Genomic DNA, 17,352 nt, shown 5'->3' on the forward strand with positions numbered 1-17,352 from the left:
AAGGTGCAAATTTGAATAAACATATTTATAAAACACAAGAAAATGATCACAGGCGTCACTCATATTTTCAGATTCATGGTAGCCAATAATGATGTTTAACTGTTTTTGCACAGATTAATGACATCAGAGCGTTTTGACAAATGAGAACTCCAGAAAATTACTTGCGCACATAAATGTGGATTTTTAAGAAACCAAGTTTCTGCTTTAACCGGGTTATTCACCTTAATCCGGTTAAGTGTGTGCACGTGAATGCACTCAATGTGTACATTTGGTTTACTGCTATGGCAATTGGCAGTACTGCTACTGTGGCTAGTGGTAGAGCACACTGTAATGCTCATGAGAGCTAAGAGGCTAAGATGCTTTAATATACTGTATGTCAGGAGTGGACAGATTCAGTCCTGGAGGGCCGCAGTGGCTGCAGGTTTTTGTTCCAGCCCAATTGCTTAATAAGAAGCACTTATTGCTCAAGTAACACTTCTGCTTCACTTTAGCTGTCTCACTCGTTAAGATTTTGAACCCTTATTGCTTATTTTAGTCTTAAACAGCTGTAGTCTTGGTTTTTAATTGCTCTTTATTAGCAATAAGACGCAAATGACAAAAGAAACCAGCATTCCTCCATTTAGCTTGCTTCAATTTACACCTGTGTGTATTTATCATGCACTATTGGGTTTAATTAAATACTTGGAAGGAAAGTGAAGAGAAAAACGTGAAGCACTGAGAAGAACTCGTCTGTTTTACATTTCAAATCATTTGGATGATATCCTTAGAAAGGAAAAAAAATCTAGGATATGAGAATGACTTGACATGGCAGAGTTAAAAGCACTAGCTAGCCATGAAATTAAACAATTGACAAGGATTGTTTTTTAATTAAGCAACTGGGTTGGAACAAACACCTGCAACCACTGCGGCCCTCCAGGACTGACTTTGCCCACCTGTGCTGTATGTGGTCGGCCAGGAATGCAGAAGCCAAGATGTTTTCTGTTGTCCGAAAATGTTCTGTTTTCTCTCTATCCAGTTGTATCTGTTCTTGATGGCTGGGAATTCTTGAATCTAGCAGAAAGTGCATTAGTTTTAACTTTGTTTGGTCTCCATCTTAGTAGAGAAAGGAGTCATCAAGGTCCTTCTTTTACATCATATTGTAGATTTGCTTGGTTACCTCTGAATTTGGTATGTGTCAATGAAACATTTCTTCAGTATGAACCTCTACTTGTCACTACAGTACAGTAAAGCTTTAGTGTGATATCTTACAATCTTACAACAGTCTAACTTGTTTCCTTCTGATGCTAATGCTTTATGTTGTATTCTTTCTTTACTTCTTACGCTCCCTGAGATAGTGATAATTACGAAGGACTTTAATATTTCTTTACTTGGGTCAAAAATCACAAGTGCATGTAAACAAATGTTGAAGCCTTTGTAAAATGGTAGGTCTAGCAGTTTCAGTCGCATTGAGAGAAAAAAGTGACAACCTTCTGATTTATAGGCGGATGTCTGAGCTCTAGCTACATTAAAGAAAGTGAACCCTGAAGTAGAGGGGCCTCTCCTTACCTGTGATGGTAGATGGCCTCCAAGTTTTTTCCATGACAGAGCAGGACTTGGTGTTCCTCCGGCTCGACAGTAGAGCCTCACAGTCTCACCCTCATTGGCTGACATTCTCTGGGGGCTTACTTGGATGTGAGGAAGGCTGGCACCTGCAGGAAAAAAACATAACCCCCCTACTTGTAATTATGCACAACAAGTGGGTACACAACACCATCGAATGATTGCTTTTATGAAACTTGATTACTAATGTAGACGCTGGTTTGTAGAGTGCGACATATCCTCCAGAGAAAGAGATTTATATAAGTGAAATGCTACACTCATGTACTAGTGACTACATTACAGATTTAGGGAAACATGTTAGTATGTGACAAAAACATACATTAATAAGAAAAATAACAAAATCTAAAAGCACACCAAAGTAAAGAAAATTTAACAACATATACTTAATACATAATAAAAAACAGAACAATGACTAAAGTATTTTATATGACAAGCAATGAGTGTGTAATAATAGTTAGGCAATCTTATTTGTAAATGTCTTTAATTTTAAATTAATTTTTTCCTCCATCAAACCCAACTCAATACCCAAAAATTATAAAGCAAAACCAGGATTTTAGAAATCTTTGTAAATTTATTAAAATAAAAAACTGAAATATCACATTGACACAAGTATTGGGTGACATTTGAAATGTATCTCAAGTGCATCCCATTGTATTGATCATCATTGAGATGTTTCTGTGCTTTGTTTGGAGTTCACCTGTGCTCAATTCAGTTGATTGGACATGATTAGAAAAGACACTGAGTCACTGCTTTTTTGCAGATGATGTTGTCCTGTTTGCTTCATCAGGCCGTGATCTTCAGCTCTCTCTGGATCGGTTCGCAGCTGAGTGTGAAGCGGCTGGGATGAGAATGAGCACCTCCAAATCTGAGAGCATGGTCGTCAGCCGGAAAAGGGTGGAGTGCCCTCTCAGGGTTGGGGGAGAGATCCTGCCCCAAGTGGAGGAGTTCAAGTATCTCGGGGTCTTGTTCACGAGTGAGGGAAGAATGGAGCGTGAGATCGACAGGCGGATCGGTGCGGCATCCGCAGTGATATGGGAGCTTTGCATCGGTCTGTCGTGGTGAAAAAGGAGCTGAGCCGTAAGGCAAAGCTCTCAATTTACCAGTCGATCTACGCTCCTACCCTCACCTATGGTCATGAGATATGGGTAGTGACCGAAAGAACGAGATCGTGAATACAAGCGGCTGAAATGAGTTTCCTCCGCAGGGTGTCTGGGCTTTCCCTTAAAGATAAGGTGAGAAGCTCAGTCATTCGGGAGGGGCTCAGAGTAGAGCCGCTGCTCCTCCACATCGAGAGGAGTCAGATGAGGTGGCTCGGGCATCTGATCAGGCTGCCTCCTGGACGCCTCCCTGGTGAGGTGTTCCGGGCACGTCCAACCGGAAGGAGGCCCTGGGGAAGACCCAGGACACGCTGGAGGGACTATGTCTCCCGGCTGGCCTGGGAACGCCTTGGGATTCTCCCGTAAGAGCTGGAAGAAGTGGCTGGGGAGAGGGAAGTCTGGGCCTCTCTGCTTAAGCTGCTGCCCCCGCAACCCGACCTCGGATAAGCGGAAGAGGATAGATGGATGGATGTAATAGAAAAGACACACAGTGGTCTATAGAAGGTCCCACAGCAGAAAATCTCTATCAGAGCAAAGACCAAGCAATGGCATTGAAAGGATTGCCTGTAGCGCTTACTGATAGGGTTGTGTTGAGGTCCAGATCTGGGGAAGGCTACAAAAAATTCCTGAAGCATTGAAGGTTCCCAAGAGCACAGCTGCCTCTATAATTTGTAAATAGAAGAAGTCTGGAACAACTACAGCTCTTTTTAAAGAACGCTGTATGGCTGAACTGAACAATTTGGAAAGGAGGGACATGGTAAGAGAGGTAACCAAGAAACCCATGGTCACACTGACTGAGCTCTAGAGAACCTGTGTGGAGATGGGAAAACGTTTAAAAAGAACACTGAAACAATCCATGGATCTGAGCCTTCTGACTGATTGGCCAGACAGTAGCCTGTCCTTGGTAAAGTACACATGGAAGAATGCTCGGAGTTTGCAAAAAGGGCACTCAAAGAACTCTTAGACTGTGAGAAACAAGAATCTCTGGTCTGATGAAACCAAGATTAGGGTCACATCTGCAGGAAACCAGACACAGCTCAACACATGAGCAATACCATTCTAACAATGAAGCATGGTGGTGGTAGCATTAGGCTGTGTGGTTGTTTTTCAGTGGCAGGGACTGGGAGACTAGATAGAGTTGAGATAAAGCTGAACAGAGCAGAGTACAAAGATATCCTTAATGAAAACCTACACCAGATCACTTTGGACCATCAACTGGGTCAAAGGTTCACTTTCTAATAGGATAATGACCCAAAGCAGAAAACAGAACACAGGAGTTGCTTAGGGTCAACTCTGTGAATGCCATTGAGTTGCCCAGCCACAGCCTGAACTCAATCAAATATCTCAGGAGAGACCTGGAAATAGCTGTCCACCAACAGTCATCATCCAACCTGACAGAGCTAAAGAGGATCTCCAGAGACAAATGGCAGAAAATCTGTAAATCCAGGTTTGTAAAGCTTGTCATATCACACTCACGAACACTCCACCCTGCCAAAGGGGCTTCAATGGAATATAGAGTAAAGGGTCAGAATACTTGTGTCAATGTGATATTTCAGTTATTTTATTTTTAATTCTTCCTGAATCCACTATAAATTAGTTTAGTGGAGGTAAATAAATGTTGTCTTGCAAATCAGCATGGCGAGGATATTAAGCAGTGACTAGGAGTGGAAATGTTTTATATTTTGTGTTTATTAACATAAGACTATCCGGTGAGCTTTTTTTTAGTCTTTTTTGTTGTGATTTGTTGGGCTAGTTTTGCGCTCAAAACAAACATCAACAGATAGCCTTTATAGCAAACGGCAGCATGACTTTATCGGCTTTCAACTTGGCAGAATTTCGCTTCAAGAGCAACACTTTTATTTCCTTATTATTCAACCTAATTGACATTTGACTGCTCAGAAAATTATTATCTTGATACAGGTTGCTCTTGGCTCAAGAGAAAACAGCACATTGTTTGGAAAAAAAATCAGCACTTAACGTGAAAGGAAATTCTGATAAGTTTAAACATTTGGATGGTTGATTAGAATGGATTATGCATAGCAATGCAGTTCTATGCTCTAAAAAAGCACAAGCACTGCCAAGCTAGTGAAGGGAGCCAACATAGAGCTTTAATGAGAAGCCTTGAAGGTTTACTGCTTTACAAACACAACACTGACTTCTTTTGATGCATTCTTCCCAGAAACAGACGTAAGTAAACACTTAGCACGTTTTTATAGGGGTTTACATCCAAATATGATATTAGTCTTTCTCTATGTTTGTGTTTTTTGCTACAATAACTACACTAACAGAGCGAATCATCAGGAACACCAGTACATCTGCTTATCCATTTAATTTTTAATCAGCCAATCATGTGGCAGGAGCACAATACATAATACAGGTCAGCAGTTTTGGCTATTGTTCACATCAGAACCAGAACTTTAGAAAAAATGTGATCTCAGTGGTTTTGACCGAGGATTACAGTAATTGTTGATGTCAGACGGGATGGTTTGAGTATTTCCGTAACTGCTGATCTCTTGGGATGTTCACACAAAACAGTCTCTAAAGTTTTCTAAGAATGGTATGAAAAAGATAAAAAAAAAACATCTGCTAAGCAGCAGTTTTACAGACAGAAACACCTTGCTGATGATGGAGGTCAGAGGACAATGGCAAAGTCATTGACAGAAGGGCAATGGTAACTCAGATAACCAATCTGCACAACTGTGACAAGCAGAAAAGCATCTAAGAATGCACAATACATTGAACCTTGAAGCAGCAGACCACGTTGGGTTCCACTCCTGCCTGTTAATATCAGAAATCTGAGGCTGCAGTGGGCACAGGATCATCAACACTGGACAGCTGAAAACTGGAAAAATGTTGCTTGGTCTGAAGAATCTCGATTACTGCTCAGGCACACAGATGGTAGGTCAGAAGTTGGTGCCAAAGGCATGAATCAATGCACTCAACCTGTCTTGTGTCAACTGTCCAGGCAGGTAGTGGCATTGTAATGATGTGCGGAATGTTTTTTTGGTACACAAAGGGCCTTTTAACACCAATCAATCAATCATCATTTGAATACCATAGCCTATTTGAGTATTGTAGCTGACAATGTGCATCCCACCATGGCTACAATTAATCAATTTCCTAATGGCTACTTCCAGCATGATAATGCACCACATAGCAAAGCAAAACTCATCTCAAACTGGTCTAATGAACATGACAATGAGTTTAGGGTTCCTTAGCGGCCATTCGGACCACAGGATCTGAATCTAAAAGAACACATTTGGGATGTGGTAGAACAGGAGAAGAATGGGCAGCTGACAAATCTGCAGAAATGACATGATGTAATCATGTCAACGTGGACCAGAATCTCAAAGGAATGTTTCCAACATCTTGTGGAATCCACACCATGAAGAACTGATGCTGTTTTGGAAGCAAAAGCAGGCCCTACCAAGTTTTAGTGTCGTGGTCCTAAAAATTTTCTCATTAAGTGTACATCATTATTTCAACATAATTTTGTTTGGTCACAGTAGATACGAAAACTTGCATCTTCACTTTTTATTGTTAACCTGTAGAAAAACAGACTTCCAGCTCTATAACCTGTATTAAATGTTCTTAATAAAACTGATGTGACAATGTCAGGGGAGTGCATGGAACCCGGCATGAATGAGGGTATGTAATGGAGCGACTCTCTTTCAGAAGATCAGTTTTTAGTTGATTTTACAGCTTCACTGACTTGGCTGTGGAGGGTGAAGTGACCTAGGATCTGTAGAAGTGATATTCAACTCAATGCCCTCTTCACTTCATACCTGGACACAGACATATTCGAGAGGTACACCTCCAAGAGTTCACACAGGATAAGACAAAGTAGAGCTTTAACAACTACTAAGGTGAGATGAATTGTATATTCATTGCATCCACCTTAGATTACCTGGTTAAATCCAATCTTAGAAAGCTAATGTTTGATGTTAAATTCATATGTTTGCTTAAGTTCAATAACAGAATATCAGTTTCTTATAGCTACCTAGATAGATAGATAGATAGATAGATACTTTATTAATCCCAAGGGGAAATTCACATAATCCAGCAGCAGTATACTGATACAAAGAAACAATATTAAAATAAGTAGTAATAAAAATGAAGAAAAATAAAAATAAAATTAATGTTAGCATTTACTCCCCAGGGTGGAATTGAAGAGTCGCATAGTGTGGGGGAGGAACGATCTCCTCTGTCTCTCAGTGGAGCAGGATGGTGACAAAAGTCTGTCACTGAAACTACTCCTCTGTCTGGAGATGATCCTGTTCAGTGCAATGGATTATTCATGATTGACAGGAGTTTGCTTAGTGTTCGTCGCTCTGCCACAGATGTTAAACTGTCCAACTTTAATCCTACAATAGATACCTAGAGTATGGTATAGTCTTTTACCCCCGTAAATTAACATGAGATAGAACATTCATAGCTACGTACTGTATATCTGTAGAACAGAGTGTTAATTAAGCCAGTTAGGCTTATTGGACTATGGATTGTTAGATATGTTTCAAATAGGAGATGGCATACAGTTTTGTGACTGTGGTTAGCGTGCCTCAAGTGTGACTGAATGACCGAACTTAGAGAAATTAAACAAGATACATCTCTCTATTATAAAAGGAAATCCTGGGACGAGATTTTCTCAGAGATAATTTCAACTCCTGTGAGACAAGACTTTTCTAAAAAGATTTTGACACGTCCCGCCCTCCTCTCAAACATTTACAACCATGCCCACGGTCCAATGACTTCTCGTTTGTGTGAATGCTATTGTCAGACCCAGTTCCTGTGCTCTCAGCTCCAAGCGGGGTCGGAAATAAAAGCCAAAGAGTAGAAGACAAAGTAGAATGTCATAAAGAGGTTCAAAAAACGTTGGTGCGATACACATGCAGAGCAGGTTAGAGATTATGAAAGTACTAAAATGTGAAAGTCTCAAAAAACTGATAGTAAAGATTGCATTAGTGCTAACAAACGAAAATTATTACTCTGTGAAATAACGCAACAACGAAAAGAGATCGAATATGTGGACATAGGTGATATGACAGAAGTATGTAGATATTGTTTGGCTTTAAACTGTAATTCGGAGACTTGTAGATCATCTAATTTGTGTTGCCATCATTGAACACTAGTGCTTCTTCCCAATGAAGAGGCCTATCCGAGAGAATTAAAAGATTTGTTGTTTGGTGAAAGTGAAATCCACAAACGCAAGAGGCTGAGACGTGAAGTGGCTGGCGCGTAGCACAGACCGGGGGTTGGCGATTGAAGTGAGCATCGGGCGAAGCCCTCTAGTAAGCCTTAAATAGAACTTTTCTTTTTTTTTATATCAATTTTTTCTCTATTTTTGTGTGAACTGTTTTGCTTTGAAATTTTACTAACACTTTTAAGCAAAGATATTTTGTCAGTGGAAGTATTTGATTACGCATCACACTGGTGCATGAATCATTCTCTGAAGCAAACTAAAACCTGCAGAACTTTGGTAATTTGGGATAAATGCAGCTACACCATGTTTAAAGCTATGGCTATGGCTCGTCACTGAAACAAGCAAGATCAGAAAATGACTGAATTATTTATACAAAGGATTTAAGATTGTGGTCACCATAAAATCTTTCATCATTTTCTGCTTTAATGGCATTTGACAGATATGAGTAAAGAAAGCCAATTAAAAATGCTAAATATGTTACTTTCATTAAAGCAGAATTGGAGCTACTGCTCATTTTAGGTCATTTTCAATCACTTGCATCGCACCACCAGAGCGGTGAAGTAGTCCCACACCATCCCACTCCTCCACGTCACAGACTTACTGTGCACATAAAGTACAGCCCGAGCCACGTGTTCTCCATGAGCGTTTAGGGCTTTGCACAGATACTCTGCCTCATCTGCACGTTCCACTGCTGGGATCACCAGACTTCCTCCTTGGATTATTGCATGGGGGGAAATTCGGTTTCCTTGACCTCCTGGTGAAAAGAAAAAAAAAATGATAAAAAATTAACAGTTGATGTACATGAATTGCACATCATGGTAGAAAAAGGCAGCTGAAATTTGTGGCCAAGTCTTCTGGGCAAGCTAATGGTACTATGTTGGAGCAATAAAGCAGACAATTATTTTCTTTCATGTTCTTTTTTGTACCAACGAATACTTAGGGATTTACAACACTCTTCTTAGAAAACGGTCCAGTTTTCGCTTCTATATTACACAGGACAAATAAACCTGAACTAGAACTACGTTACATGGCAAGAACATAGCCAAGTGCTACTTGATCTACTGACAGTATTGTGTGGTTAACCAGAAGGAGTGGGACCCAGTCATTAAAAGTTGATTTTGTGGATTAGATTATCAGAAAATATCACGCCATGAGAGATAAAAACCTAGACCTTATTTGGGGATCTTTCATTGCTGGATTTCTCTTTCTATGCAGAAGAAGCCCGATTCTTCTCTTAACTATTAAACTGGATTCCTTAATCTCTCAGATGATTCCCAATGCAGTATAATCAGCCAATCCCAGTGACAGATAAGTACTTGATAAAAGCAAACAATTGAAAGTAAAAGTCGGATTCACTCCAAGATGTATAGTTTAGGAAGGGCACAGCATCCAGCCCAGCCAGTCAGAAGAATTCTGACTATTTTAGTACCCAGAGTTCAGTAAGCAACAATTGAATTATTTTGTAAAAAACATGGAGATTACAGTACGACCCAGCCTTTCTGAGATTTTGGGTACTTTTGTGCCAACGGGTCAGAAATCTGGACTCAATCACAAAAATATTCTAATCCTCATTCCATTTCCGGTTTCCAGTTCAATGAACTTTTTCAAAATCCTAGTTTTACCCACAAGTGTTGTGTTTTTTACACTTAAACCAACAGTGAGTAAGACAGACGCCAATGCAACCATGTGCTTTCTTTACTACAGAATATATAATGGAGGAGTCCCCCCATGAGTATTAATTGTGAGGCAAATATGGCTGAGGTAGCTCTATCTTTGAAAAGTACTCAACACCAGAAAGTGAGGTGAAGATGTACTCTTTTCATGGTAGTGGATATTGGTAGGGCATGCAGCGCTGGATTTGTCGTGACTTTAAAGCCACCACAGGTGCATACATCCCCATTTTTCTTGATTACTGGAACTATGGGTGTTGCCCATTCAGACCACTTGACTTCAGAGACAACACTTTGAGCTATTAAACACTGGAGCTTTGCGTCAACCTTTGGAGCAGATAGCAAATGGCACAGAGCGAGCCTTTTGGAACTTTGCTTGCACATTTTCATCCACTGCTCACTGTGTGTGCTCTGATATGTTTAAGAGTGGCAATTCCATCTTGGAACACTTTTGTGCCAATAGTGAATTATTTATAGGGCATCTGCTCTGCCTTGACGTGACCTGCATCACTTTTATGGACTGCCAGTTAAGTTGGATACTTTTCAGCCATTCCCATCCAAATAAAAGAACACATTCTTTTGGTAGCACATATAAATTCATAAGATGTTTCAGGTTTTCATACACAACGTTTTCCTTAAGTTTACCAACAGGAACAATCTTTCCACCTGTATATGTTTTAGTATTATCAAACTGCCTTTTCAGTTTCACAACAAGCCTTCTGAAGGGGAGCCACTTCATTTTACCCATCTCCGATCCACTTGTTTCTTCTCGTACTTACCAAGCCACTCAATAGAGGGCTGTGGGTTGCCCGTGACACTGCAGTGGAATTCTGCCCGCTGGCCCTGTTGGATGGTCAGTACTGGTGGATCAACGGTTGCCACAGGTTGGACCCCTACGACAGCTGTGACAAGACATAAATGAGGTCATAACATGGCAAAAGACAGGTGAAAATGTTAGCAGTAGTAATAAATGACATATTACGCCAGTCCTACTGGGGGTCATCTCTGCCTTGAAGATACTGATTTTGGGAAATAATTCAAAGCAACGGAGCTTTGATAAAAAACATTAACGCTGTTACTGCTTTATGTAATAACAAGGTAACTCAAACGCCTGTAAGAAATGACAAAACTATCTCACAAAGACTTAATTAAGTTCAGATTTAAAAGAAAAACTTTATTCTGTAACTCCATGAGAAGTAATCTCAAAAAATAATAACGAAATTCATTTGCTGCTGCTTCATGTATGTGGTGAACTACAAGGGCAGGCAAGTGGCATGGTGGTGTAGCCGCTGATTTTCCAAGAAGTGTGTGAAAGTCTCAGTGGGATCGCTTTACTGCTTAGTGTTGGCCGCATTCTGAAATCTTACTATAGTCCTAGGAAATCTTCTATACAATAAAACACTGCTGCGGTGGGCTGGCACCCTGCCCGGGGTTTGTTTCCTGCCTTGCACCCTGTGTTGGCTGGGATTGGCTCCAGCAGACCCCCATAACCCTGTAGTTAGGATATAGCGGGTTGGATAATGGATGGATGTATGGAATAAAACACTGAGGTCTGTGTGTGTCCAGTCAGTGTCAGCAATCTGATTTATTCAGTTTGGCTTTGGAAACAAGATGGAAAGAGAAAGTGTGAGACACACAAGGAGGAGTAAAAGCATAGAAGGTATGCTGAGAGTGACGCCTTCAAGGACAAGAAGTGAGCAATGCACAAAGAAAAGACTGAGTATTAGATGTAGGCTTTACAGGAATGCATTGGACATTTGGAGCGCCGTTCAAGAGAGGTCCAGACACACATGGGTACAGAGGAAAGACACTGAAGGTACACATAGAATAAGCGACAGCAAATATTTTAAAATGATTCTATTATTCTTCGGTAGGTAGTGTGGCTAGTATACAATACATCAGTTAAGGACAATACGATCAGTTAGGATATGCATGTCTCAAGTCGATGAATCATGTAATACACAGACACCCATTCTATAGATAAAAGCCACAGCATCTTGTACTTCTGACCAGCATAAAGTGGAAAACATGAACCCTTAGATCAGGGGTTCTTAACCTAAGGTCCGCGGACCCCTAGGGGCGGTCCATGGATGGATTTCAGGGGGTCAATGATGGTCAGATAAAAATTAACATTTATATTCACTATATAGCCTGGTACTGTTGATTTGGACTAGATGTAGTAGTAGTAGTAGTAGTAGTAATGGCAATAGAAAACGTAGTAGTAGTAGATCTGTTTAAATTTCACAAAATCACAAGAGGATTGCATTTCATAATTATAATGAGGGGCCATTACTTTTTGCATAAAAAAGGAGTGTTTTTTTAAATTGTTTACTTAAATGTTTAATAATACCTTGTGTATGTAATATATGTATGAGATTATCAAATCTCGATAAATACGAGGGATATCCAGAAAAAAAGGTTACAAGTGCTCTGGAGGGTGCAGGGAATTTTTTTTTTCGAAGGTTGGCATACCTGCGTGTAGGGGGGGTCCTAACGGTCAAAATAAGCCCGGGACCGCGTCAGTCAGTTGTGAAATATCATCACAACAAGCGAGTTCGTCAACCTCTGCTGAGGCTGTTTGCTCCACCTATCGTCAATGCGAGATTCGTTCGGTCATCAAGTTCCTCACTTTGCATTGCGAATCCACGGCCGAGATCCATCGTCAGCTTGTGGAAACTTATGGACCTGAGGTAATGTCACGTCATTATGTTTACAAGTGGGTTAGGTCATTCAAAAAAGGTCGCACTGACACTCATGACGAAGAAAGGAGTGGGAGGCCGTCTCTCATTTCAGAAGAGCTTCTGCAGCAAGTTGATGAAAAAATTCGCAGTGATCATCGTGTGATGATTGACACCCTTCATGAAATGTTCCCACACATCTCACGCAGTCTCATTGGTGAAATTGTCTCAGAAAAACCTGATTACAGGAAGCTGAGTGCAAGATGGGTGCCAAAAATGTTGACTCCAGAACATCACCAAAATTGTGTTTTGGCTGCACTTGAATTTCTTCAGCGTTATGAAATCGAGGGTGAGGCGTTCCTTGACTCTATTGTGACTGGAGATGAAACTTGGGTATGTCACTATACTCCTGAGTCCAAAAGGCAGTCCCAACAATGGCGCCATACCCATTCCCCATCAGCCAAAAAATTCAAAGTTCAGTTTTCAGAGCGGAAGATTATGGCATCTGTCTTTTGGGACAGAAAAGGGGTTTTGTTGGTGGATTTCATGGCCAAAGGGACCACCATTAATGCTGAAACATATTGTGAGACCCTAAAAATTGAAAAAAAGATTAAAGACAAAAGGAGGGGAATGCTGACTCGTGGTGTGTCCCTCCTTCACGACAACGCCAGACCCCATACCGCTCATGTGACTCAGGACCTGCTTGTGTCCTTTGGATGGGATATTGTTACCCACCCACCCTATTCCCCGGACCTTGCACCCTCAGATTTTCACCTTTTCACCAAACTGAAAGAATTCTTGGGTGGGAAACGTTTTTCCAACGATGAGGAGGTGAAGGAGACAGTGGAGAAGTGGCTTTCAGAGGTGGAGCAGAGCGTATTCGACGAGGGCATAAAAAAGCTGGTGCCCAGGCTGAAGAAGTGCATCGAAGTTGACGGCGATTATGTTGAGAAATAAACACATATTTTGGAACATACCCTGTAAATTTGGTTGAAATATATTAATTTTTCGATTTTTAACAGCTGTTGTAACCTTTTTTTCTGGATATCCCTCGTAAAGTACATTGTATTTATTGCATGCAAAGCTGTGTTTACGTGAATATTTCTGGGGAAGGGTGTCCATAGCTTTCATCAAATTCTTAAAGGGGTCCGTGACTCAAAAAAGGGTAAGAATTACTGACTTAGATGCTGTGTAAAAGGCCATCATAACTCTGTTCTAATAATTTCCTCCTGATGAGCACCAATTCCTAACTTCAATCATTGCACTGACTGCTAGCAGCTGAAGTCCCCCCTGTGACTTGGCCACAGATTCATCACATTAATGAACGTGTCCTCCTATAGACAAGAATGTCCTAAAACAAAATAAAAAACTTTGCCACTTTGTTGCATTAACCTGATTACTGATAATATCCGATTTATTCTGATCCCAATTGTTTAACCTTTACATTTTCTGCAAATGTCCTCTTCTCAAATGGATTTTGGAACTTCCTGGCATTAGAAATTAAAACATTGGAAATATTTAGGCAGGAACAGGCCATTCGGCCCAACACCGTTCACCAATCCTATCCACTTAAATCCTCCAAAATAACATCATAACAAATTTTGAAGGTCCCTAAAGTCCTACTGTCTCCCACACTACTTGGCCACTTATTATAAGTATCTATGGTTCTCTGTTTGAAGAAAAACTTCATGACCTTTCTGCAAAATTTACTCGTAATTGTCCAACTGTGTCCCGTGGTCTTGTTGAATTCATTTTAAAGTAACAGTCTCGATCAACTGGACTAATTCCCTTCATAATTTTAAACTCTTAAATCGTGCCACCTCTTAATCTTCTTTTGCTTAAACTGTAAAGGCTCAGCTCTTTTAATCCAGCTTCATAACATATTCCCTGCTGTCCTGGAGTCAGGCTAGTCACTCTTCTCTGGAGCTTTTCCAGTGCTGCTATGTCCTTTATGCAGGTTGGAGACCAAAAACTGTACCCAGTACTCCATAAGAGGCATCACCAGTGCATTATAAAGTTTGAGCAGAACCTCTTTGGACCTGTACTCTACACATCAGGGAGCTATATAACTTGACATTTTGTTAGTCTTCTTAATAGCTTCTGAACACTGTCAGGCAGTTGTATAAATCCATCTCATAAGCAGTACATTCAAGTTTAATTCAGACCACTCATTATTTATTCAAATCTAAAAATTTTACTTCCTACATTCAGTGCTTTACATTTACTGACATTAAATTTCATCTGCTACAACTCTGGCCAAGCCAGTATGCTATCCAAGTCCCTCTGTAATGATTCATTAGATTCCAGGTTATCTGCCAATCCATCTATCTTGGTATCATCTGCAAACTTAACCAGCTTGTTACTTATATTCCCACCCAAATCATTTATATATTGTAAAAAGTAGAAGCAGTCCTAGCACTGAAACCTTGGGGACACCACACTTTAAATCAGCCAATTCTGATAGGGTTCCTCACTCCAGAACCCCCTTCACCCATCTACACACCACACCATGAACTCCCACTTCTTTTAATTTGACGCCCAACTTCTCATGGGGCACCTTATCAAGTGCTTTCTGAAACTCAGGATAAATAAAACCATACGCACCACTTTGAATATATCCTTTCTTTGCTTCCTCATAAAATTCCAGCATGATAGTAATAATACATTACCAAATAGTAAAAGTAAAAGTGTGGAAGATTCAAGAAATTTTGTGAACACATAAAATGCTAACTTTTTGTGCATTTTTTCATTTTGATGAATGCTTTGACTGTTCAATAAAAAACAAATAATGCTTGAAGGCTTTCAAAGAAGAGTTAGTTTTAAGAGACTGAGACTTCTGAACTTCAAAGCAGAAAGTACCCCCTTTATAATAGGACGGCATTATTTCAATCACCCTCTTACCTCATCCTGTAGTCCAAAAGACAGCTTGATACTCACCAGAACCAGGAGTGTCAACTAGAATGTGCCAATAATACCACTAGAGGAGGAAAGGTGCCAACATTTTCTTCTTATATAGTGGGAAGGGCTAATGAATCATCATGTTGTCATGAGATTAATGTAAAAATAAATGGGAAAAAAAACGAGCATTTTCTAGTGATGGTTCTCCAGTATAAACACCAGTGTTAAGGATCACCAAACTTAGCACAGTTATCTTTAAAACTTGAAACTGTAAAGTGAAAGGCAAGTAAAAAATTGACATTTTAAATTTGGTTTGTGATTTTGTAATGGAATAGATTTATTGTGTGAAGAATGAATGAGACATGGCCACCGCCATTCAGAGTGGAGGGCCGGGAATGAGTTATTTGCCATTATAGTTTCCCACCAACATTGTAACTTGAGTTCTCCTGCTTATAGCCTCAGTGAAGTCTGGATAAACACATGACCTAAAAGGTGAACCTAAAGTTGATCTTCTCAAGCTAAAGCAACTGAAATGGGGTGACATTGCTGCACTGTTAAGTGTTACACACTCCCTTACTTAAGGAGAAGGTCACCATTTTCGAAATGCAATGCTTTAAAAAAGTTCTCAGATATTGCCCAGATTATACATCTCATTCCAATAACTATTAATATTGCCAACTCACATCATCAAGTAAAAAATATAACTCACTTAAAAGCTATTTACCAGTAATTGGTTTTAAAGTTTCACTTCCCGGGTCCTCCCTGCATGGAGTTTGCATGTTCTCCCCGTGTCTGTGTGGGTTTCCTCCGGCTTCCTCCCGCAGTCCAAAGACATGCAGGTTAGGCGCATTGGCGATTCTAAATTATCCTTAGTGTGTGCTTGGTGTGTGGGTGTTTGTGTGTGTGTGTACCCTGCGGTGGGCTGGCGCCCTGCCCGGGATTTGTTCCCTGCCTTGCGCCCTGTGTTGGCTGGGATTGGCTCCAGCAGACCCCCGTGACCCTGTAGTTAGGATATAGCGGGTAGGATAATGGATGAATGGATGATTTTAAAGTCAAAAACCAAAGCTGGGATTGGCTCCAGCAGACCCCCGTAACCCTGTAGTTAGGATATAGCGGGTAGGATAATGGATGAATGGATGATTTTAAAGTCAAAAACCAAAGTATGCTGCATATATAATATGAACGCCTTCACACTAGGGTTGCCAACTTTCCTAAACAAAAATAAGGGATGACCTAAGGCAACAACGGGGTGGGGTGTTGGTGGATTTGTGAGGGTGGGTGCATGGAATGGGGGGTTAAAGGGGAGTGGACAGTTGTCTTGTCTGGGATTTTTTGGCACGGGAAGTACAGCAGTCCTCTCGTTCACTAGCTAAGTGGATATAAGATACGCTCCAAAGCTGGTGGGTGAGTGAGGAGGGCCCCGCTCCTCATTCCGCTGCATGTCTCTCTTGGATTTGCGCAAATAAATCAGTACCGAGAGTGAACTATGATACTTGGTGCAATGAGAGAAGTCGCAAAATCAACCGAAATGTTCAAGCAAACTGGAACAAATAGGATTCAATTATGAAACACAACATATCTGTTTCAAATGCGGAGTGATTCCGTAAAACAAGGACTCCACTTCACACTGGTCCTTGGTATTTGTACAGTCAAGAGCACTGCAAAGAAACCACTGGCCACATAGTGAATCTACAGGAAAAGTAACTCAACAAACAATAAATATCCATCCATCCATTTTCTAACCCGCTGAATCCGAATACAGGGTCACGGGGGTCTGCTGGAGCCAATCCCAGCCAACACAGGGCACAAGGCAGGAACCAATCCTGGGCAGGGTGCCAACCCACCGCAGGACACACACAGACACACCCACACACCAAGCACACACTAGGGCCAATTTAGAATTGCCAATCCACCTAACCTGCATGTCTTTGGATTGTGGGAGGAAACCGGAGCGCCCGGAGGAAACCCACGCAGACACGGGGAGAACATGCAAACTCCACGCAGGGAGGACCTGGGAAGCAAACCCGGTCCCCTAACTGCGAGGCAGCAGCGCTACCACTGCGCCACCGTGCCGCCAACAATAAATATTTGAAGAAAATAAAAATTTCATTTGTACAATGTATTAAAAAAGGATAAAATAATTGAAATGAAATAATAATCTTTACATTTGTATATCGCTTATCTCATTACGCAGGGAGGTCTCAGAATGT

The 17,352-nt window shown here is 40.8% G+C and overlaps 1 protein-coding gene across 10 annotated transcripts in view; it reads right to left on the reverse strand.

Annotated features, from left to right (window-relative positions):
* Window positions 1-17,352, reverse strand: part of hspg2 (heparan sulfate proteoglycan 2) — a 516,773-nt gene that overhangs the window by 108,411 nt on the left and 391,010 nt on the right. For all 10 annotated transcript variants that reach the window (XM_039755775.1, XM_039755773.1, XM_039755774.1 and 7 more), the window contains 3 exons: window positions 10,346-10,468; window positions 8,498-8,650; window positions 1,546-1,688 (listed from right to left, as the gene is read on the reverse strand). In XM_039755775.1, coding sequence (XP_039611709.1) covers window positions 1,546-1,688; window positions 8,498-8,650; window positions 10,346-10,468 — 419 coding nt within the window. The remainder of the gene's footprint in view (window positions 1-1,545; window positions 1,689-8,497; window positions 8,651-10,345; window positions 10,469-17,352) is intronic.

Source organism: Polypterus senegalus, chromosome 6 (genome assembly GCF_016835505.1).
Source record: "Polypterus senegalus isolate Bchr_013 chromosome 6, ASM1683550v1, whole genome shotgun sequence".
In the NCBI taxonomy this organism is placed as follows: Eukaryota; Metazoa; Chordata; class Cladistia; order Polypteriformes; family Polypteridae; genus Polypterus; species Polypterus senegalus.